Consider the following 22,983-nt stretch of genomic DNA (forward strand, 5'->3'; position numbering starts at 1 on the left):
TTATTTGAGCGGCGGCGAAATAATTATTTAGAGTGCGTTCGAAAATAAGTTTGGTTGGTGTTGGGAAAAAAGATAAAGTTGGCAGTATTGAAAATTACCAGTGCTGCGTTTCGTTTCTTCCACTGGGATCATTGGAATTATACGTTATACCAGGGATCACTGAGGTTTGTTGAGGTTATTAAGGACATAAAAAAATTTGCTATTTGAGGTATTATGAAAGAGGTAAAGAAGAAGTAAAACATATTTTATAATAATATGCTTTATCTATATATATATAAATAAATATATATGCTATAGTTATTATATGTAATAATTAATGTAATCATAATTAAATACAGTAAAACAAATGTATTCTAACCTTTACTTCTTTTTCTCTTTTTTATAAATTATTGTTTCTTATATTTAAATGTAACATAATTGTGTAATATTTACAGATCACTTCTCTTGTTACTTATTATACGTCTCTTAAACATATATTTAAAAAATGAAGAAATCTGTGCAATTAGTTAAGAAACACAACACTCGTCAATTGAAGTTGCTTGATGAAATAACCAATATAGAATATATAATAGAAGTTAATGAAGAAGATTTCAATCGCGCTTATAAAGGTATTATTTCAATATTAAACAGTTAACTATCCAGATAAGAAAGCATGCAAAAATAATTATATATTGTTATTTTTATATATAGATATTACATTTGCTAATGCTTTGCTACAAAAAGCAAAACATACCCTTTTAATTAACGAACGTAATTCGAGCACAATTGATAATCCCAGTTCTTCGAAAAAAAATATGAAAAATATAAATACTATCATACAACTTGATGATTTATTGTCAAATATTGAGACTAATCAAAATGAAACAGACAACAATGCTTCAGATATTGATAATGAAACAAACATGTTGAATATAGGTATATTTAAATTATTGCACAATTACAGAAAACTAGCAAGATTTATTAAATATTTTTACTTTTTTCTTTTTAGAATCAATTGAAAAATGGACACATAATGCTATACTTTTGTTGATCTCGCTATATAAAGAAAAGTCGTATATGTTGGGCAAAGAATCCCATAAAAAAATGTGGAATCTAATTTCCCAACGCATGAAGGAAAAACAATATAACTTTACAGTCACTCAATGTTATAATAAAATGGACACTTTGAAACGACGGTATCGTCAAATTATCGATCACAACGCTCAAAGTGGAAATGATAAAAAAGAATGGATATATTTAGAGGTAATATATTATATAACAAAATATTCTGAATTATAAAAGTTGTTTAGTTTTGTTATTAATAATAAAAATTTTTATAATTAACAGTATAAATAATTATTCATAACTTTTCCTTGTAAAATAATATGTATATTTTAGTCATATGTATATTTTAGTCATTAGATGAGCTCTTTTGCAATAAACCATGGGTAAAACCAATATCTGTAGCGGGATCAAACATTAGAGAATCTGAAAAGTCGGTATTCAATGATAATGACTCGCCAAAAAGTTAGTAGCTACAAGAGTATATTTTATTGTTTCTTATTGTTACTTAAGTTTATAATTAACAATATTTTTTTTAGAACAAAAGAAAATCTCATTACATGAAGAAAAAGCTAATTATTTGCGGACATCACTAGAAGAAAAACGTATAAAACGAGAAGAAACAGCTAAATATAGAGCAGAAAAATTAAAAATTTTAAAAGATTTAAAAGAAATTTTTCAAACAAGAAAGTGATATAAACATTTGATGAAATCTTAGCAGAATAACTAACTAATAATTTTAAAACAACGTTTTATGCTTGAAATCTTTTGACACAATAACTGTTTTTGAAGTCTTAAAAGTATATTATGTGTACGAAGATTGTCTTTGTATACATAATAAAGATTTAAGACTTGAGATACAAAACAATTATGTGTCGCAAGACTTAGAGCATAAAATATTGTGAAATTACAAGTTATATATTCATTTAAGAGCCTCAGGAAAGAAAAAGTACACAAATTAAAACTATTAATAAATTCCTGCATATACAAGACTGCATATAAGAAATATTAAAATATCGTACATATTATGACAAGAAAGTATATTACAAAATAAGAAGTTTTATACAAATATGTTATTATATATATATGATATTAATTAAACTTTAAAATATTATTTTTTATTTAAACAAATTATAAATCTATTCAGATTGTGATATTGACAATTCTATTAATAATTATTAATAGTGCTGTGATAGATTACTAAAGTAAATTAACTAATTGTTCTTTTTATTTATCTTCTAGATTTCTTTTACTATCAATTTTATTTGTTATAAAAAATATTGTGTTCATTTATGTCAAAAAATCTAGTTCCTACATATCTACTACAAAGGTCAAAATGTAATAAAATTTATTTTTTATTTACAAGATATGTGTTGTAAATTCTTTTCTTTAGAATACTATTGCTTACTAAATGTTCTAATTTTGTATTTATTACTTATCATAAATATAATAAAAATTAATAATAAATATTAAAATGTCAATTCATTTTATTTCATTTATTTATCATATATTTTAAAGAATGCTATATAAAAATTAATATACTTTACAAATATTTATATATTTACACATATACGCACACTACATATTAATACAGAAACTAATTCCTTTCTTGAAAATTATTATTTGTAATTATTTCCATTAATCGATTTCTTTTTATATTTCCTTCTTCTCTCAATTCATTAGTAATAGCTAACGGTTCCATTTCGTGTAGCATGTCAGGTACAACAATAGGGATTTCAATAGCATCATTATTCAATAAACAAATGTTGTGTAATACACAACAACTAACTACATAATATGGAACTAAATCTGTCCTTGTCATTGGTAATTTATCCAATAAATAACGCCATCGTCCTTTCAATAATCCGATTGCTCTTTCTACGGTTATTCGGGCAGATGACAAATAACGATTAAATTCTTTCTGTCTCCTAATTAAATGACCATTATTGTAGAATGGTACCATGACATTTTTTTGTATACTATACGCTGCATCACCTAATAAGTGACTGTCTTCGGGGAAAAATTCTGGAGTACAATATTGCTGCACTCCAGAATAAAGAAACACTCGCATGTCGTGCACACAACCTGGCATTCCAGCAAAGACATGAATGAAAGACAAATTATCTTTACAGATTACCTAGAAAAAAAATATAATTCTTAACAAACAAAATTCGCTCTGTTTCTACATATTGTTCATTCAATTTATATTAATAAAGTTTGTAATATTTATTATCTCTTAAAATTAATATATTTAATAAAAAAAATATTTTTCCTTACTTGTAATTGGATGGAGAATCTGCTTTTTCTATTTATATAACTACTAGCATCTCTTTTTGGCCGGGCAATATTTATATGTGTCCCATCAATGATACCTAGGACTTTCGGAAATCCATATAATGTCTGTATGTTTGTCCATATTGTTTGAGCTTCTTCATAGGTAGGCCATCTGATGAAAAGATTTCGAAGGCCGTACAATGCTCGAACAACTCTTTTGACGCTAAACCACGCAGTTGATCTGGCAACACCAAATCTTTCACATATGGAGCGATAAGAATCTGGTGTTGCCAAAACATAAATAGCTATTAATAACTGTTTTGTTGTATTGATTTGTTCTCTTCCCATGAATGGAAAAGATTCTAATTTGGATCCAATAAAATGCAATAAAAAATAAAAAGTGTTACGCTCCATCCTATAACAAATAATATCACATACATTATTATTAACATGAATGTGTGTTTTATATTAATAATGCTATAATTATAATAAAGTTATATGATTTACCTAAAATGTGATTTAAATTCAATATTTGTATATCTTATAACAACATTTTCCAAATAATTTGTTATTTTTGGTACTATTCTCCTTTCATCTCTATTGTTACCTCTATTATCGAATAAAATATTTTGCAATTCTTCATTATCATCACTGTCTGAAGAAGAGGAACTACTCGAAGATTCAAACATGATGTTTTGGAATATAATATATTCTTCCATAATAATAATCTAATTGCAACACTTGAAATAGGTTATTTATGTTTTTCGTATAACGCAGTGATCCCAGTGGAAGAAACGAAACGCAGCACTGGTAATTTTCAATACTGCCAACTTTATCTTTTTTCCCAACACCAACCAAACTTATTTTCGAACGCACTCTTAGTGTGACGTGAGGCGTCTTGGTGCGGTTGGTGAGAGCGCAAGCGCGGGCGATCGTGTCGCAACGGTTGGTACGATACGGAGCGCTGGTCGGTGAGTGCGTTCGTAGTATCGCGAGTCTGTTCGATCGTAGATCGATGCGGACTATTCGGCGGCGCGGATTGGTTGACGTGGTTTTGCTTGCCGGACGGATTACGATTTTGAAATCCCGGCGAATAAACGCGGTATCAGGACTTAGGTTGCCGATTACGCTCGGCGGGAGTACGAGGATGCTCGTACGAAGGCGGAATCTTAGAACGGCGACTTAGCTTGGTATGCGGAAATGCCCGCAATACGAAGTTCGGTGGCCTAGAGGAGCCAAGTACGCTCGGCGGGTATACGAATAGATTCGTATGCGGGAATCAAGAATACCGAGGACGCTCGGCGGTACACGAGGATACTCGTGTGCTGGCACAGGTATACGAAAAACCGAGTATGCTCGGTTGAGGACTACGAGGACACTCGTAGAGGGATGTTCGCTGTCTATCAGCGAACGGAGTCTGGTGAGAAGACGTTCAGCCGGGCCTCTTTTATACCCGGCTGGCGGCCGAATGATTTCGAATCGGCAAGCATCGGCGGTTTCGGCGGCGAGTCCCCCACAATACGGAATTTCGGAACGGTCGGGTGTGGGGGATTTTCGGCGGTTGACCGCCGCTGTTTTTGATAGGAAATTTATCGGCGCGCGATGCGCCCTTGGTGGGCTACGGACGATGGACGGTCCGTAGCCGTAACGATGCAGCGGGCTGCATCGTTACAAAACTACTTGGACAAATCCAAAATAAAATATGTTATGGAAACACCGAAACACAATGCAAATAATATTTTATCTCGCAGTATCAGCATGGATACATTGTCACACAATGGCTACGCAAAAGAATCAGAACAAATAAAACATACCAATCGTGCATTATCATTCAATAATCAGAATGTACGATTAATAAAATATGATACAAGTCATACATTAACAAATTTTATTGGACAAGACTGTGGTATGTCTTGCAGTAATGAGAATTCTACATTGGTCTCAAGTAAAACCGAAATGCCATCTGGAAGTGGAATACATAATTTGGAAAAAAATAATATTGTTACAACAAGATACACGGAAAAAAAAATTTTTGCCATCGCAGCTAATCATAGTTAGCTAAAACTGTGTTTGCTGCCATAACTATAAATTTCTAAACTACAGCAAAACGGTTTGCTATTGCACCTAATATGTAAGAAAAATAGCAAAATATGCATGTCTGTTAGGATCAAATCGTATAGCAACATAAAAGTAGCTATCAGAACTAACCGATATGCATATATATATAACATCGTTTCGTTAAGCCGGCGCGAACAGCGCTGCAGCAGTAAGTCAGTGAGTTAGTGATAGAGTGAGACAACGAAAAAACAAAAGCTAACGCAATGACCTATATGGCATTGCCTCGCATAGCGTGCTTTGTCGCGTGTGGTCGCGTGCTATTTGTGAATATCGTGTCATAACGTTATGGCCTCGAATACGGCAATTCAACTGCTGACTGCGTGGCGATTTGCCGAAGACATAATAGGACATTTCAAAGGTATGTAAAATAATTAATATATAACCCACACAGCATGCAATATTGCAGTAATATAGCAGTAATGTTACAATTTTTTTGGAATATTACGCGGCAATACATCAGTAATATTGCATAAATATTGTTGTAATATTAAATGTCCGCGAGAATCCATCACTTAAATATTTCTGCGATATTTTAATAATATTACGATGATCTGTCTGTAATAATGCGATGATATTTATACAATATTACGGTAATGTTTCGACAATATTACTGATACTGTTCTGCAATATTGCCATAATAATTCTGTAATATTGTCTATAATATTATAATGATGTTTACGTAACGTCGCTCTTTTACTGCAACAGTGACATAACTCAAAAGTCACGATTTTTCAGAAAACGAGTTTAAGTGTTTTAAATCGTTATAACACATCTATTTAAAACATTCAAATTCGTTTTGTGGAAAATCGTGATTTTTTAATTATGTCACTGTTGCAGTAAATAAAAAAATTTTATTTATTTGTTATAATTTCATATAAATTGGTTATTATTACAGTTTTTATTATTATATTATTATATTTTTTTATTAAATTCTAAAAGCATACTTGACATGTATATATGTATATATTATAAAAACATTACTTTATCTATATGTGTGTATGTATCATTTATATATATGTGTGTATTTATATCTATATATATTTCACAGATCGTCTCCTTCGTCTGTTTCCTGTTCGTCATCTTTTCTGTTATCCTTTTCTTCATCTTTCTTTTTTTCTTTCTTTATTCTATAATATAAAGTGATCATTTATATGTATATTCGTTTCGACTGATAAAAATTATTTTATGGATAATAATAAAACAAATATATATTACCTCTCTCTCAAAACTCGTTGCGGAGCATTTGCTAACCAATTGCCTATTTTTCTTTGCAACTCGTCTTCTTTGATATTTCTGTCACATTTCATGACTGTTTCTGAAAATCAAAATTCCATAGGATGTAACTTCGTTATCTAATTAATATTACTATAACATATTATATACATAAATCTCGTTGTTTTGCATTTTATAAATCATGTACGTTAAAATATTCTACTTTTCTCGGGCTTAATATTATTTTTCTTGAAAGATTTATTGTAAGGAGAAGCTCAACTATAATTACGTAAAAATTTGGTTTTTTATTGTTTATTTTATTTTTGTCGCTACAAAATAGTTCATAAAAATTAAGAAATTCTAAATTATATTGTATTTATAATATTTTTGTTATTCTTAAATGTTTCTTATTGTGTTTCAAATTGTTATTTTTAAAATAAAATGGTTCAATTGCTTTCAATTACAAAAAAACTGTTGTTTCTCTATACACACTGTAATCTAAAATTATACTTACCAATAATGCATTTTGTGATTTTGAATTTGGACAGAGCTTTTTTCTTCTGTTTTCCAAAATAACTAAATTCACAAGCAAACTTATTTGTGAATGCTTTTGATAAAATATTGGTTGTAATTTTATAAGCATTTCTTCCTCCTCTTTTGGCGAACAGTGTCATCTGCAAACATTACAACTAATAACTACTAATGTCAATATATTTAGCATATAACATATGCAAAAGCTACTTCCACAAACTGCAAAAAGTACATGCTAGAGTATATTGCAGTATCAATACTCTACAATTCACCCAACACAGAGGATTTTAGAAATATTAAAAGACTAATATATATATATATATATAAGTTATATATATATAACTATATATATATATATATATATATATATATATATATATATATATATATATTTAAAACTAATATATATATATATATTAGTTTTAAAATTTAAGAAATATTAATTAATAAGAATCAAAAAGAACATTGTAGAAAAATTGAATTTAAAATAGAATATATGTTGCAAGTTGGCGTTAAAACAGAACATGCTTTTATAGTATTTTTTTAATACTCACTACATCTTATACTTTATTGATGAGGTATGCGAACATTGTTGCATTTCCATTAACATATAAAACATTCAATACGTCAGTTTTTATATTTATACTTTATAAAAATATTTAAAATATGCAATTAGAATAATAAAATGTAACAAAATATTTATAATAAATCAATAATTGAAATACAATGTTACTTTTATTTATTGTAATAACAGTTCGTGTATTATTTTTTAAAATAAAAATTATTAATATTAAAATAATTTACGTCAATCAAAAATCAAATATCAATATAACACAAATACAAATGTACCACATCATTCTTAAATGCACTGTTTTCCAATTTCTCTTCAATTGCTTGCAACTCATCGCTGTCATTAAGCGGAAAAAGATCATTTAAGTTTGTTTCATTAACCATAGATTCTTCAAGAGACTGTACTGTAGGATCATATTTCTTTGCTGAGAAATTAATCATTATTTTTCGTATCTCCTTCATTTCCTGTAATATAGCATTACTTTTCTTGATATTTTCTTCTTCTAAAGCTGTAATAGAAATGATTAGATTACAATAATTAAAATTATATAAGTATATTATATAATTATAAATGACAACATATGTGTAATAATAGCAAATAATTTTATTACCGATTATATAAATGAGTTTTTTAGTCATTTCGCAATTTTGTGTATTATTTTCTTGACTAGTACTAGCAACATCTACAGTTTTCTTAAGTGTATGTACAATATTGCCAACATTTTGTCTTAGCGTGGACTTATTATTTTTATCATCTGTAGAAGAATTTTATGTGCGTTAATTGTTCTATTATTAGCAATAACAGGTTAAAGTTCAGATAAAAAAATTGTTTAAATGTAATTTTTAAAAATCCAGCATAAATAATTTTTTATAAACCCTGTTTAACTTTTGATCTATAGCGCCTCTTATAGAAACTCAATTTAACTTTGAAAAAATACTGAATCAAAGATTTCCTCTATCTCATATACATGATAATTACTCTAAAAAAGAACAACAGATTTACCATCACTAGCAATTATCATTTCATTGTCAAGAACATTTTTTCTAGAATTCAATGACATTAAAGTTGTGGGCATTTTTGAAAACTTCGGCCTTGAAGACTTATTTTTGTTTATTTTTTTGGTCTGTGAATCTCCATCATCGTCTTCATCCGTAGAATCGACTACTTTTCTTTTTCTCTCGTGCCTACTTTTTTTCAGATGTTCATCATTGTCGCAGTCAGATACTATTTGGGCTAATCGAGCTTTCTCTTTCGCAGTTTGTAAATCATCTTCAATATTAAAAATATATATTAAGATATAGCAACGTAGTTGTATTTGTTTTGTGCAATATTTGTAAAGAAAGACGAAATGCTTTACTTACGAACTGATTTTCCAAACACTTTAACAATAGGTAACGTGTTCCAATCTTTGTCAACTTTATCAATATCAATAATGGCTCTTTCAATGTCAGCATTTGAATAAGGAGGCCATTTGCATATAAATTTTTCAGTATTAATCCGTGAACTTGGTACTGGTAAAATACCATCCTCAAACTCGACAACGGTATACATTTTTGAGTATATCTTTTTGATCACTTTATATGTCCTGCAATTTAGAAAAAAATTTTTATATTGCAGAAAGTACATTTCGTACACATAGTTTGCACATACGATCTGAAACGAATGTAATGTGGAATAATTATTTTGTAAAAGTGAATTAAAATATATAATACGTATATGTATAAAAGTGTAAATGTAAAAGTATAAATGAAATATAATTGTATCATTTTTCGAGTTAGGTAGGAAGCGCTACAAACCTTGGAAAATATCTTTTTATTTTATTTTATTATATTTTTATTTTATAATTTTTAAAAAATTATTTTTTTAAATATTGGTATGAAGAATCGGAAAAACTACAAATTTATTAACATCATATGGCATTTTCATAACTTTACTATTTACATTGGAACATAGCCATGATCCAATTTCATGTTTTCTCTCAACTATTACAACTCCAATATCTGATGAATCAGTCGGAACTGAATATAGAATGCCACAAGGAAGTAATTGTCTCCCAATGATATATGATGTATTTTGATGTTTAGTAAAATTAACTGACTCAATAATTGTTCCATCTTTCAGTAAGCAGCATCCATTTTCGTTGTCATCACAATTAATGCAAAAATTATTGGTATGAAGAATCGGCCACGCATGATCTTATATTGTTTTACATTCAAGATGTTACAATGTTCATTTAAAGGACCATTATGATGATGTTTTTCGAGTGAATATGTACAAGTCATCTTTATATTTCTCAAAGGCAAATCATATTCTTCAATCCGCCGTGCTATTTGTTGCAAAGGCTTTTCTCCTTTTCTAACATATTTCATCAATATACCAATGTAATTTTCAAAACGAAAGGCGCTAAAATTATCTAGCGGTCCATGTTGCCTAACATCTGCTGCAAGATGTAATAAATTATGCACATTGTGACTAATATATTGCACTCCATATAAGGTCTCAAATTGTTCGACAAAATTCTGCAGCAGATTTTCTGCGTACGTGACATTTAAAGAATCAGAAGAAAAAATTGAACTTGCTAAAATTATGATTGCAATATGTAAAATTAAAAAGTGCTCATATAACTCTTTCCTTAATATGTTTTTCAAAACTACTGGTCCTAAATATAAAAGAAAAAGGCGTAATTCTGTTGCTTTCCACAATTTGATATACTTTAGCGTTCTTGGTTTTCTATTGAAATCAGATGGTATAATTTTCCTTAATTCGATTAATTTATTAGATATCTTGTTAACATCATTCGTGGAGAGTCTTACAGTAAGTGGTCCATTCAGCCACAAAAGTAATAATTTTCTCATTACGCCTAAGCATACCAAATGCATATAATCGATTGGAATATTTTTAACAAAATCAAAATGTGGAATTTGTGTAAGAATAGTTTCACCCAATTGGTAATCAAAATTATAAGCATAATTTCGGAACAGTTCAGTCGTTCTTAAAGTTTTATTTGCACCATCTCGAAAAGTTACTCTATTGTCAATATATTCGCCTTCGATAATGCATTTTGTGCAGCTATTAAATCCGGTGTGATTTTTTACTTGCAACACATATGCTTTAGCAGGAGCATCACATATTAGAGCTTTCACTCTAACATTGTAATAATTATTATCAAAAATAATACCATTATTAATTAAGTCAGTTGCTTCATGTACAAACTTATAGAGAAATTCATTAGAATCGCTAGGTTTTCCTTCTCCGTAAAATATACCGACTACAGCAACGTTTTTCGAAACAGTATCAGAGCACAAAATTGGCCATAAACTTTTTTCTGTACATTTTCCCAATACTGCCCCGTCAATGTTTATTAAAAGATTGATATTTCTATTTTCTGAATAGTCTGTTTGCATACAGTTTGTTAACAAACGTGTAACTGCTTTTTCTAATCCGTAATGCCAATATTGACCTTTGTCAATAACAATCACTTCTGTATATGTAGGAGTTTTAAGAAGAGTCCTACAATCTTTCGGGAAAGCCGCATTTGTATGTTTCCGTAAAACTTGCAAAAGTGAATTGACAGAATTTGCTGGAGGTTTATATTGTTTTATCCATGTGATAATATCTGTCACGAATGTATTGCTGTGTAATTCTTCAATATTGTTACATTCAGATTGTTCATCTTCGTTTAAGAATTCATCATCGTTTGATGAAATACACGGATATTCATCATTACATATGCCATTTAGATCTTCTACTGTTGGAATAAGTAATTGCGTGAAATTACAAACGGAAGTAAACTCTTCACGGGAATAAATTATGCCTGAAATCTGTTCAACATCTACTTGTTCTTCGTTACGATTGCAAAGTTTATTACAAAATTTATTTTTCGAAACCGCTGACGATTCATCAACAATTCTTTGTAAATCGGAAATAGTTTTTTTTTTAACTAGGCGACGGATATGTCTGTTCGAATATAGACGATTTTTTTTATCACGATCCATAATCTGAAAATTGGATTGTATTGTTTTGTTGAATGACCGATTTTACATTTCACTGATATATACTGTAACAATTTATTCCAATTTATAATAAAAGTAAATGTAAGGCGTAATTGTAAATGAAAAACATGCACACTGCAATAAGTACATTCTCGAAACAAAATAAGATGAAGAAATACAAACATAACCTATATTCGAAGGCAATACTTTCACGCTTTTCGTACAATTATATAATAAAAAATAATACATGTTATACATACCTTACAATTAATATCGATGCATGTACGTAGAAAATGCAACTATTTTTTCAAAACACAGTTATAAGAGGTAGAGAAATGTGTGTCTCAACCACGGTCTCAACGTCTTGAGAGTCGTCGTTTTCAGTTGTCGAAAACCGCTAGCGCCACAAAGGAAATAGAGAGAGAGAGAAAGACAGTGCGATACATCACATAATAATATTTGAAATATTTCCGTAATATTTCAAAGTTATATATCACACTGCAAAAAAATTCTAATATTATAGAAATAATACATAGCAATATATCGCGTTGTAATATTTCAGTAATATTACTTGGTGATATATCGCAGTGTAATATCTCAATAATATATATATATATATATTTTTGTAATATTTTATTGTACTTTGTGATATTACTGAAATATTGTAATATCACTGCAGTATTACTGCAATATTGCATGCTGTGTGGGAATGATAGTAGCGATTAGTATACGCGGCGTTCGCTGCGCCTACTGTTCCCTCCTTGCCGCTCGCATGCTAGCAACGAGTCGTCAAACGCGCTAACAACGCCTGTAAGTAACTAAAATGCGTGATACTCAGCCTCAGGAATGTCCATATCACAAATGCAACAAGATAATAAATATGGGACAATAGATTTCCACATCACCTGTGAGGTACTATTATTGACGTGTTCTTCAACAATAGTACCTCACAGGTGATGTGGAAATCTATATTAATTCATATTTATCATCTTGTTGCATTTGTGATATGGGCATTCCTGAGATTGAATATCGCGCACCTTAATTACGCGCGTTGTTAGCGCGTTTGACGACTCGTTGCTAGCATGTGAGCGGCAAGGAGGGGACAGGAGGCGTCAATCCGAAAATCGAGCCGAAAGTTGCAACTAATTCCCATCTCTGATATAAAGTATGCTTCTCATTTCTAGTTCAAGAAATAGAAGCCGATCAGTTCAGTTATTTGACTGAAGAAGATTTAAAAATTTTGATACCAACCATTGGACCCCGACGTAAATTTGAAACAAATGTAAAAAAATATTTACATGAGGTATTCATTGTGCATTATTTATTTCGTATAATCATGTTTTATTATTTTGTTAGTTTTTTTTTAGGATTGTAATTGATCTTGGTATTAATATTTCAGATTGCGCAGCAACAATGCAACACAGAGCAACAGCCACAAGATTACAAAAACTTGAATAAAGAAAATAATTCAAGTGATATAGAAAATATCTCTCCAATATCTCGGACACCATCTGCATCTTCTACATCTACAAGTACATGTGATGGTAAGAATTTAAAAAATATTATTAATCTTTTTTTTAATTTATATAAATTTAATAAATATAATAAAATTAATGTAATCCATATTTATTCATTTAAAAATTTAAAAATTTCAACTTTCGTTTTATTTTTATAATGGCTTTATTAATTTGTTGCTAATGTTCTCCTTTCAGTTATATGTTTCACAAATGATGCCACATCTGCAAAAATAAACCAAGCTACTGATAATACATATGTAAGTTATGGTTCATATTTAAAAATATTTTTAAAATAAGTGTCAATATAATTAATATTAGATATTATATTTATTCTATTTATTATTGCAGGATCTGAAATCTATTAAAAAAAAAAACGAGGACGGCCAGTTGCTGCTAAGTTTATATAAAAGTGAAAGAAAATTAAATAACGATTTACGAAACAAATTAGCAAAAATAATAGTCAGCAATGAGCTGTCGCCTAACGTGAACAATATCATACGCAGTGAAAGGGCATCTTTTCTGAGTGATCATGTCATACAATTATTTCCTACTGAAGATAAAGTAAGTTAATATTGATTAGTGTTTATATATACTTATATATGTATGTCCAGAGGTAGTTTTCGGGACATTTTGTGCGACGCAATAGCAGTTTTCAGGACTTTTGTTGGTTTTCAGGACTGTCCCGAAAAAATTTATATATCCAAAGGCAGTTTTTGGGACGCCCCGAAAACTGCCTTTGGATATATAAGAGAACTGTCCTGAAATGTACCACTTCATATATAATGTTTATATATATAAATCATTTGTATAATGGTATTTTTCAGGACCTATTAATAAAGTCCAGAAATTAATACACACCGATGTATATATATCGTAAATCATAATATATATTTCCAAAGTAGTATTTCTAGTAATGATTCTAATAAATATAAGCTTTATATATATATTTCTTAATTAATATACTCACAAGTAAAATACTTAAGTCCCGAAAGGTGCCTTTATATAAGTTGAAATATTAAAACCGTTATTATTTTTAATAATGATGTATATATCAAAAACATACTTCACGCACACATTACAGAAAAAAATATTGATTACAATAATACAATAATAGATAGCAAGTATATGCGTGAGCGGCGCACGAGCAACTGGACCGTGTTTACCCGAACAAAAATAGATTGTAATTATATAAAATGATATGATATAAATTAATTTCATATGATCATATATAATAATATCTAAAATTTGACTGTGTTCATAACACAGATAAAATAAAAAGATATTTATTAAAAAACGCAAAAAAACTTGGCGCTGCTACAGTAAACTACATATTAATTTCATTGCTTTATAATACTTTGTGGTGTAGCAGCGCCAGAGTTTTTTTGCGTTTTTTAATAAATATCTATCTTTATTTTGATTAAATTTTTTATATTTTTTTATCTTTTAATTAAATATTTTTATTTTTTAAATATATTAAAAAATTTTTTAATTTTATAGAATTTTATAGAAGAGTTTTATAGAAATAGTGTACAACTTTTTATCATAGTTTTTTAGTCCCACTTGGTGCCATTTCCTGATATCATATTTTTTTGTAGAAAGTATATATAATAGCTTTTTTGAAAATTTTAATATACAAGTTTTTTTTTAAAGGTTTTAATATATCTCTTGATAATATATATGACAGGTTTTTTTGATAGGTTTAATATATACAACAATTTTTTTGAAAGATAAAACAATACGGTTTTGTTTTAGTTGTGACAAGAGCGTGTACTTGGTTCAATTTACATTAGTGTAGTTGTGAAAGTGTAAAGAATATGCTCAAGTGTGTATAACGAATTTAAAACATTACGTTTATAAAAAGGCAGTGTCTAAAACTGTTTGTACAATAATGTTACTGCTAGGAGGACTTTAAATGTACTTGCAGAATCATTCCTGTAAAAAATTGTAAAATAGGTTGTATTGATAGAGCCTATATAGTTCGAATAGAAATCGGAAAGTTTCATAGTTGTATTTCTGCTGTTTTGTTAGATTTTTTTCGTGGATGGACGCATCGCATTTGCGATTGTTATACGCATTTGCTTTAGTTTCGCGAACAGATTTCTTTTGTATTAAAGATTAATTTCATTAACAATAAGAGATTATTAGGACGCAGATGTTCGTGCACGATCCCGAGTCGGGCGCGGAGAACCACAGCGTGCGAGTGCTCGCTAAAGTGAGGTAGCAAGTTGCTCGCTCTCACTCGCACTCACACGCTGCGGTTCTCCGCGCGCGACACGGGATCGTGCACGAAAATTCACGTCCTATTCATTAGTTTATTAAGATATATAAAACAAATCCATATTCTCTAACAATGTTAATTAATCGTTTTTCATTTTGGAATATCATGCAACAAAGACTCAAGTCTTTATTATTAGATCTATTGAAAATAAAATTGTCCTGGAAACTGCCATTGTATATGTTACAGTTTTAAAACTGATTAGAAAAGATATACATAGTCAATATCTATATTTCAAAAACGATCATAAAATTAGGATAATTATTTAAATAATGAATGAAATTGACTATTGCTTTTATTTATTTCAATAATCTAACAAATTTTACTTTATAGGTTTGTTCATGTATGTTTCAATAACAGGACGCGCGATCATTCTTGTCGCGCGGTAAAAGTTAGTCAATCAACTGATAACTTTTTCATAAAAACAAAAGACTGATTGGCTACTGCGTCGTACGACAAGCGTTACCGCGTCCAGTGTATAGAAGCCATAAAACTACATACCGTACATACTATATACGTTCAAGAATTATTTCATTTGATATGTAAAAGTCATTTTCGTTTTGTATGTATATATACGACTGAATACTTATGTGAAAAAATGTCACGATATATATTGTTTTTTTGTAATTGTCATAAATATTACGGAACAAATATGAAACACAAAAGGATGAACGTTAAATGTGCAGTTAATAGAAATTGTAAGAAAACATGTATTATACGTACAATTGCACAGAACAGTAAGTATTCATTTTTATTTTATTTACTTAAAATAATTAAAATATTTTCAGCGCATGTTGCATACATTCAGCATAACCTATTATAACCTATTTGACAGAATATAACCTTTTTAATCAAGTAATCTTTAATCAAGTAACCTTAATAATCAATAAATAAATCAATATAAGCCATAAATATGTATACATTTTGCACAGTATCGTTATTTTAACTTCCTTTTTAGTTAAATTCTTTTTTAATTAAATTCTCGCAGCAACACGTTTTGATCAATTGTGTCCAAATAAATGAAATTAAATATTCTATTTTTACAGAAAATAAAGACGATCTTTTTATAATCGCTAAAAATTTAAATACAAATAATCCACGCATTGTTCTGGAGAAAATAAAATTAATTATTCATGATAACAATAGTAAGTATTACAATTTTAAATTCTGAAACTACGTGTGATATTTACATTGCATTTTTATTTTCTACACTAAAAATTTTTCTATTTTTTGCAGTAAATACAGAAACATCACAAGATGTTTGCACTATTAATATGAATACTAATAAGCATATTAATACCAATAGTTTGAACAATGCCACTGATTTTGACAATAATACAGAAATTTTTCTTAATAACGAATATGACCATAATGCAATAAATAATGTCAATAATACACATATTGATTCTGATAATGCCATGATACTTTCCAAAGATAATAAGAATAGTAGAGTAAAGACTATAAATCTTAATGTAACAGTTTCCCGTGATAACGATAATAATTATAAAACAGTAGATAGTGATATTAATACCAATAATTATATGAATAATAATAATCCTAATAAGAATATATCATTCTCCTGTGATAATGACGAAGATCATAGCATAGCAGATAAAGCTATTAATGCCAACAATTCTACGAATGATACTGATTTTGATAAAAATGTGATATTTTCTTATGGTAATAAATATGGTCACGATGCAATAAATGTTGAAGATTACGCCAATAATCCTAAGAAACATGCTGATTCTGAGAATGCCATAGTATTTTCCAATAAATGTGATAATAAGCATAGTAGAGTAAAGGCTGTAAATCTTAACGTTACATTTACCTGCGATAAAAGTTACAATACAGTAGATGATGACATTAATGTCAATAATTCTATGGATGATAATAATCCTAATAATAAAATATCACTTTCCTGCAATAATGACAAAGGTCATAACATAGTAGATAGTGCTATTAATGCCAACAATTTTACGAATAATACTGATTTCGATAATAACGTAATATTTTCTTATAGTAATAGCAATGGCTGTAAAACGGTAAATGATGATATCAATACCAATAATTCTACGACTGATAATGATCTTCATAATAATATATCATTTTCCTTGGATAATGATAAAAATCATACTATAGTAGATAGTACTATTAATGCCAACAATTCTATGAATAATGTTGGTTTTGATAATAATGTGATGTTTTCTCATGATAATGACAATGGCTGTAACACTATAGATATTAATATCAATAATTTTATGAATTGTAATAATTCTGATAATAATATGACATTTTCTGATAATGACAATGCCAATAATTCTGAAACTGGTGTTGTTCTCAATAATGTCATGATATTTCCCTATGATGATGACAATAATTCTAGTATATTGAATGATCTCACTACTGCCAAAACTTCTACGATTTACAATAATAGTGATAATAATATAATATTTTCCTGTGATGATGATAACATTATTAGCAACACACAAATTGCTTGTGCAAATATAACAAATACTTCTGAATATCTACCTTCAGCATCGGAAATTACAGTTGAAAACGAAACTACAGAACATGAAAGCATTCACAATAATAATTCTACAACTAATGATAAAAATTCTTCAGAATCACTGATAGACATTTCTTTTATAAATACATTTGGTTGTAAAGAAGACAATTTACATATTCCATTCTCCCAGCCTAAGGGACTTCAAAAAAAGAATTTTTGTTACTATTGTAAAAAGTTTCAAAGTAAAATTGCACGCCATTTAGAAAACGTGCATAAATTGGAACCTGAAGTAAAAAAATTTCTGTTATTGCCAAAAGGTGATCATATTTTTTTATTTTAATTCTATAGAATATTGTATATTTTTTATAAATAAAATAAGTATTAATAATCTTGTTAATATGTATATACATTTTACACAAGTTTATTAATATGCATTTCTTTATTAATATGCATTTCTCAATATTATTTTTGTTTTAGGTAATTTAGAGAGGAAAAAAATTATCGAAACTATTAGAAGAAAAGGAAATTTCATATTTAATACAGATCCTGCCATAAATACAGGAGAGTTAATTGTTTGCCGAAGACCTGCCAAAAATAGTTGTAAAACAGTACGAGATTTTACGAGCTGTGCAAAATGTAAAGGATGGTTCACTAAAAATAATATCAGGCATCATTTTAAGCAATGTGTAGGTGTATCCAAAGGCAGAAGTGTACAAATTTTAGGACGTGCTGTGATGGGAAGAATACATGAATGTGCAAGTGAGACAGTAAGAAAAGTTTTATTCCCAGTTTTGAGGGAAGATGATGTTACACGATGTATTAGATACGATAAATTATTAATAACATTTGCAAACAAATTATGTATCAAGTACAATCTTCAGCATCAACAAGATATGATACGTGCTAGACTTCGACTATTAGGACGGTTTCTTATCGCAGTAAAAGAATATAATCCTGATGTAATAGAATTTTCTGATATATATAATCCTTCTATATATGATGATTGTCTTAAAGCAGTAAATAAAGTAGCACATTTTGATAGCATTAATAAAAAATATGGTGCACCATCAGTTGCATCAAATATTGGGACAAATTTAAAACAAATTGGCAATTTGTTAATAACAGAGTGCATAAAAACAAATGATATAAAGAAGCAAAATAGTACAGAAAATTTTTTAAAATTAGTACAAGAAGATTATGGGATTTCTATAAACAAAACAGTGGAAGAAAATATAACACAATATAAAAGACAGAAAAAAATTACGCTTCCATCTATGGAAGATATAAAAAAGCTACACTCATATCTAAAAAACGAAAGAAAATTATTATACACAAAACTTCAGAAGAAATTTATGTACAAAACATGGCTGGAACTTGCAAAAGTTACACTTACGTCTACACAAGTTTTTAACAGGAGAAGAGCAGGAGAAATTGAACGTGTTACTATAGAAGATTTTAATACTCGCGAAGGTATAACAAAAGAAGCATATTTTGATTTATATAAATCATTAGGAACCAATTTACAACAGGTAAAAATTATTTTTTTATGTGTAAATAAAATACAAACTAATATGCAATGCAAAATAAAAATTCTATAACTTTTTTATGTAGGTTGCTGATAAATACGTAAGATTCTTAATTCGTGGAAAATTAGGACGCACAGTGCCTGTGATTTTAGACATGGAATTAGTTCAATGTATTGAATTAATTTTGAAGCACCGACAGGATGCAAATGTTTCTGAAAAAAATCCATATGTATTCGGCATACCTAATAGCAGTAAGCGCTATTTCAAATATTTAAGGGCATGTATCCTTATGCGATATTTTTCTAAAAAATGTAGTGCACAAATACCACATACATTAAGAGGCACTGAATTACGCAAACATATTGCTACAACGTGTATTACGTTGAATTTATCTGAAAATGAAGTGGACGATTTGGCGAATTTTATGGGACATCACGAAAAAATTCATAAACGCCACTACCGGCAATCAATACCAGCAGTAGAGATCATTCGTATGACAAAGTTTCTTCAAGCAGCATTAGGTGAAAATATGCAACAAGAATCTAATAATAGTGATTCAGGTATAATTATTTACCTTTATTACTCCATATATTTATATAGTTCTTTTTATAAAATACATTAACTATTGTATAACGTTTTTCTATATTTTTTATTACACATACGTATTTTATCAAAAGACAAAATTAGGTAAAGGCATCTATAATCCGATTCAAAAAATTAATAATAAAAATAATGTTATACAACCGCGGACGTCGATGTGTAGAAATTGAGTGGAATAACAATAAATAGTATGAATATGTAAAGTATTAGTAATATATAATATGTATATATATATAGTATATAATATATATATAGTATATAATATATTTACATATTGTTGAAGAGAATCTAAATTGAAACGTTTCATTGTCGTAATCATTTCTGCTCCGCTCAATTTTTGTGCATCGATATTCGCAGTTGTGACACACATAAATCTTAGTTTTATGAATCAATTTTAATATATATAACATATATACATAACAGTTATCATAATATTATATTATTAATAATAGAGGAGAAAGTGCAAGATACTAGTGAAGATACATTGAGTGAAGAATCGGAAAGCGATGCCGAAACATGTATGATAAGTTCACGTAAACCTCTTTCAGTACAATCTAAAAACAAATTTTCTAAAACTTGCATAACAGATAAGCAAAAAAAATCAGTAAAAAGCAAAATTATACGTCAAAATCGTACAATTGCGAATAGCGACAGTGATTCTAAAACTTATTCTCCAAAAATGAAAAAACGTCGCAGTAGTAAGTTTATTTTTACTTTTACTTCATACAGTGTCTTTACAAATTTATCAAATAAGAGTGTGTTCTCTTAAATACTATTTAGTATTGTTTTCATGATTATGTCAATATATTGAGCTCTAATGTATAATGCAATTTGATTCAACAATTTTAATATACATAATAATAATATTTGATTTAAGAAATAATAATAATTCCTTGCTAACTTAATTTAAAAATTTCATTTATTTATATTATTTATTCTTATATTTTCCATTTTTAATTTTTACATTTTCTACATATTTTTATAATTATAATTTGATTTTATTAATAATTAAACAAATTTCTCAGTATTTTAAAGAAAACTTATATAAGTAATCCGAAACTAGTATAAATTAGAATAACATGAAATTAGTAAGAAATACATAAAAATTTAAATTAAGTTCAGGTGAATCATTACTTTTTATATAAAATAGTATTATTGATTATAATATTTTATTTATTTTGTAGCGTCTCCATTTGGTCCAACAAAAAGAAGACGTTGGATAGAAGAAGAACGTAATGTAATAATGAAAGAATTTCTAAATGAAATTAGCGCTTCACAACTACCATCTAACAAGAAAATTTCCCATGTAAAAGAACAAAATAAGTGCTTAGACAATCGATCTGTTGCTCAAATTAAAACATGGATCCATAATTATATATCTGGCAAAATTAAACGCCACTAAATGCATAAATGTTTATTCAAAAATATTTTAATCGTTTATTAAAAAAATACGATAATTATTTTTACTTAAGTTTTTAACAATCGCAGAAACATTAACTGTTTGTGATTATACATGTGCAATATATCATGTTCCATATACTATTATATGTGTTACTACATGTGCACTATGTCATTGTATTGAAAATATTTTAAACTTCTTTATTTTTTGCAAAATCAAATAAAATATCTAATAATTTTAGTTTTGGACACAAATAAAAGTTAACACAATGTTATAAGAATTTCACAAAAAAGAAAGTTAACGAAGCGGTACTGTGCAACCATTCGTTTTTAGGGCATATGTCGATATTAACTGTTTGTGATTACATGTATAATACATTATATGCCATACGCTATTATATATATGTTATTATATATGTTTATATGCACTATGTTATTGTATTGAAAATTTTTAATTACTTTGAATAAATATAAAATAATGATGATACTCTATTTTACGATTGCACATAAAATACATGTTTTTATAATTCTGATTATCCGCACATTTAATGTTTATCCTTCTGTATTTTTTATTTTTTATACATAATATTTATTATAATCATACAAAAATAACATACCTTATATTACAGCTTTCATGCATAATGTAACCGATACGTACAAACGAAACAAATTGAAATGATCCAATGACGCTTATAAGCTTTCTTCAGATAAATTTTTATAGACAAAATCTAACTCAAATCTTAGGAAGACCTTCGCATCAAACATTTCATGTGAAGTAGGGTAATCAATCAGCCATCGACGAGATTAAAGACTCGCTGTTCTTCGAGCAAATCTTCAAGACCACTATGTTGACTCGCTGAGTCCAGGGATAATTGAAGAACACTAATGTTACTAATTGCATCTGTTATTTCACAAAAACGATTAGAAATTTAATCTAATTTGTACATTTATGTATACAATATATTATATATATATATTTTTTTTTCTTTTATATATAATCTAAAATTGTACTTATATTTATATATATAATACCTTATATATTAATCATCACGTCACGTTAAAAATATGACAGAACATGTACAATGAAATCCTGAATAATACGATATATAAGTATTGATTATGTCACATATATATGTATATGTGTCAATACGGCGGTGTTCATAATTTTTTAATAACGGAATTTTTAATACATGTAACAATCATATTACTCTTCACGCCATGCAAAAATTTAACCATTATCGTTATCAATGCATCAAAGTACTTACGTTATAATTCAAATTTCATACCTTTTGCGACACTTCTGTATTTATTTAATTTAATAAATAACATTGGATTATCTAATTCATTAAGAAATTAATTATATTTTTCAAACTAGTTGATAATAATTATTTACAATCCTTCGTAATTAAGCACCATATC

General features: G+C 28.3%; 6 protein-coding genes across 13 annotated transcripts in view; 3 read left to right on the forward strand and 3 right to left on the reverse strand.

Annotated features, from left to right (window-relative positions):
- Positions 1–14: 14 nt before the first annotated feature.
- LOC137001584 (uncharacterized protein PF3D7_1120600-like) lies at positions 15–2,837 on the forward strand. 3 transcript variants are annotated; one of them, XM_067360693.1, is made up of 6 exons: positions 15–222; positions 435–608; positions 691–915; positions 989–1,242; positions 1,395–1,506; positions 1,581–2,837. In XM_067360693.1, exons 2-6 carry the CDS (start codon positions 485–487, stop codon positions 1,733–1,735), a joined length of 870 nt encoding a protein of 289 aa, XP_067216794.1. In that variant the 5' UTR covers positions 15–222; positions 435–484; the 3' UTR covers positions 1,736–2,837. The 3 variants fall into 3 exon arrangements, with proteins under 3 accessions (XP_067216794.1, XP_067216797.1, XP_067216795.1); XM_067360694.1 differs by having other exon boundaries at positions 16–164; XM_067360696.1 differs by lacking the exon at positions 691–915.
- Positions 2,523–4,034, reverse strand: LOC105680002 (uncharacterized). The gene is made up of 3 exons (XM_012380390.2): positions 3,823–4,034; positions 3,319–3,730; positions 2,523–3,178 (listed from the first exon to the last, which is right to left on the reverse strand). The coding sequence occupies exons 1-3, from the start codon at positions 4,032–4,034 to the stop codon at positions 2,639–2,641; spliced, it is 1,164 nt and encodes a 387-aa protein (XP_012235813.2). The 3' UTR covers positions 2,523–2,638.
- A 244-nt stretch (positions 4,035–4,278) lies between these two features.
- LOC105677202 (uncharacterized) overlaps positions 4,279–22,983 on the forward strand; it is a 36,058-nt gene continuing 17,353 nt past the window's right edge. Inside the window, exons 1-5 of one of the 3 annotated variants that reach the window (XR_010891560.1) lie at positions 4,279–5,791; positions 12,924–13,042; positions 13,139–13,283; positions 13,452–13,513; positions 13,605–13,817. Coding sequence is in view for 1 of the 3 variants with exons in the window: in XM_067360690.1 (XP_067216791.1) it covers positions 5,719–5,791; positions 12,924–13,042; positions 13,139–13,283; positions 13,452–13,513; positions 13,605–13,817 (612 nt within the window). In the remaining 2 variants the exon portion in view is untranslated. The remainder of the gene's footprint in view (positions 5,792–12,923; positions 13,043–13,138; positions 13,284–13,451; positions 13,514–13,604; positions 13,818–22,983) is intronic. The other 2 variants (XM_067360690.1, XR_010891559.1) reach the window with 2 other exon arrangements.
- LOC137001583 (uncharacterized) lies at positions 6,265–12,137 on the reverse strand. 2 transcript variants are annotated; one of them, XM_067360691.1, is made up of 8 exons: positions 12,000–12,137; positions 9,109–9,332; positions 8,750–9,016; positions 8,358–8,501; positions 8,026–8,255; positions 7,160–7,319; positions 6,649–6,748; positions 6,265–6,560 (listed from the first exon to the last, which is right to left on the reverse strand). In XM_067360691.1, exons 2-8 carry the CDS (start codon positions 9,296–9,298, stop codon positions 6,476–6,478), a joined length of 1,176 nt encoding a protein of 391 aa, XP_067216792.1. In that variant the 5' UTR covers positions 9,299–9,332; positions 12,000–12,137; the 3' UTR covers positions 6,265–6,475. The 2 variants fall into 2 exon arrangements, with proteins under 2 accessions (XP_067216792.1, XP_067216793.1); XM_067360692.1 differs by lacking the exon at positions 8,358–8,501.
- Positions 9,865–12,122, reverse strand: LOC137001582 (uncharacterized). The gene is made up of 2 exons (XM_067360689.1): positions 12,005–12,122; positions 9,865–11,745 (listed from the first exon to the last, which is right to left on the reverse strand). Exon 2 carries the CDS (start codon positions 11,740–11,742, stop codon positions 9,865–9,867), a length of 1,878 nt encoding a protein of 625 aa, XP_067216790.1. The 5' UTR covers positions 11,743–11,745; positions 12,005–12,122.
- Positions 14,941–22,802, forward strand: LOC137001581 (uncharacterized). 3 transcript variants are annotated; one of them, XM_067360687.1, is made up of 7 exons: positions 14,941–16,268; positions 16,578–16,676; positions 16,768–18,357; positions 18,518–19,569; positions 19,652–20,126; positions 20,619–20,684; positions 21,351–22,802. In XM_067360687.1, the coding sequence occupies exons 1-7, from the start codon at positions 16,130–16,132 to the stop codon at positions 21,566–21,568; spliced, it is 3,639 nt and encodes a 1,212-aa protein (XP_067216788.1). In that variant the 5' UTR covers positions 14,941–16,129; the 3' UTR covers positions 21,569–22,802. The 3 variants fall into 3 exon arrangements, with proteins under 3 accessions (XP_067216788.1, XP_067216789.1, XP_067216787.1); XM_067360686.1 differs by having other exon boundaries at positions 14,953–16,268; positions 20,619–20,864; XM_067360688.1 differs by lacking the exon at positions 20,619–20,684 and having other exon boundaries at positions 14,943–16,268.

This window comes from Linepithema humile, chromosome 8, assembly GCF_040581485.1.
Source record: "Linepithema humile isolate Giens D197 chromosome 8, Lhum_UNIL_v1.0, whole genome shotgun sequence".
Lineage (NCBI taxonomy): Eukaryota > Metazoa > Arthropoda > Insecta > Hymenoptera > Formicidae > Linepithema > Linepithema humile.

Bases quoted from the DNA above. Each gene is read 5' to 3' on its own strand.
- LOC137001581 (XM_067360686.1), top strand. From the start codon at position 16,130: ATGTCACGATATATATTGTTTTTTTGTAATTGTCATAAATATTACGGA. The intron at 16,269-16,577 runs GTAAGTATTCAT...CTATTTTTACAG, and splicing joins ACGTACAATTGCACAGAACA to AAAATAAAGACGATCTTTTT. The intron at 18,358-18,517 runs GTGATCATATTT...TTTTTGTTTTAG, and splicing joins ATTTCTGTTATTGCCAAAAG to GTAATTTAGAGAGGAAAAAA.
- LOC137001584 (XM_067360693.1), top strand. From the start codon at position 485: ATGAAGAAATCTGTGCAATTAGTTAAGAAACACAACACTCGTCAATTG. The intron at 609-690 runs GTATTATTTCAA...TTTTATATATAG, and splicing joins TTTCAATCGCGCTTATAAAG to ATATTACATTTGCTAATGCT. The intron at 1,507-1,580 runs GTTAGTAGCTAC...TATTTTTTTTAG, and splicing joins TGATAATGACTCGCCAAAAA to AACAAAAGAAAATCTCATTA.
- LOC137001582 (XM_067360689.1), bottom strand. From the start codon at position 11,742: ATGGATCGTGATAAAAAAAATCGTCTATATTCGAACAGACATATCCGT.
- LOC137001583 (XM_067360691.1), bottom strand. From the start codon at position 9,298: ATGTATACCGTTGTCGAGTTTGAGGATGGTATTTTACCAGTACCAAGT. The intron at 8,502-8,749 runs GTAAATCTGTTG...ATTCTTCTACAG, and splicing joins AATGATAATTGCTAGTGATG to ATGATAAAAATAATAAGTCC. The intron at 7,320-8,025 runs GTACATTTGTAT...TAATGTTTGCAG, and splicing joins GTGCATTTAAGAATGATGTG to ATGACACTGTTCGCCAAAAG.
- LOC105680002 (XM_012380390.2), bottom strand. From the start codon at position 4,034: ATGGAAGAATATATTATATTCCAAAACATCATGTTTGAATCTTCGAGT. The intron at 3,731-3,822 runs GTAAATCATATA...TATTTGTTATAG, and splicing joins GAATTTAAATCACATTTTAG to GATGGAGCGTAACACTTTTT. The intron at 3,179-3,318 runs GTAAGGAAAAAT...TTTTTTTTCTAG, and splicing joins GATTCTCCATCCAATTACAA to GTAATCTGTAAAGATAATTT.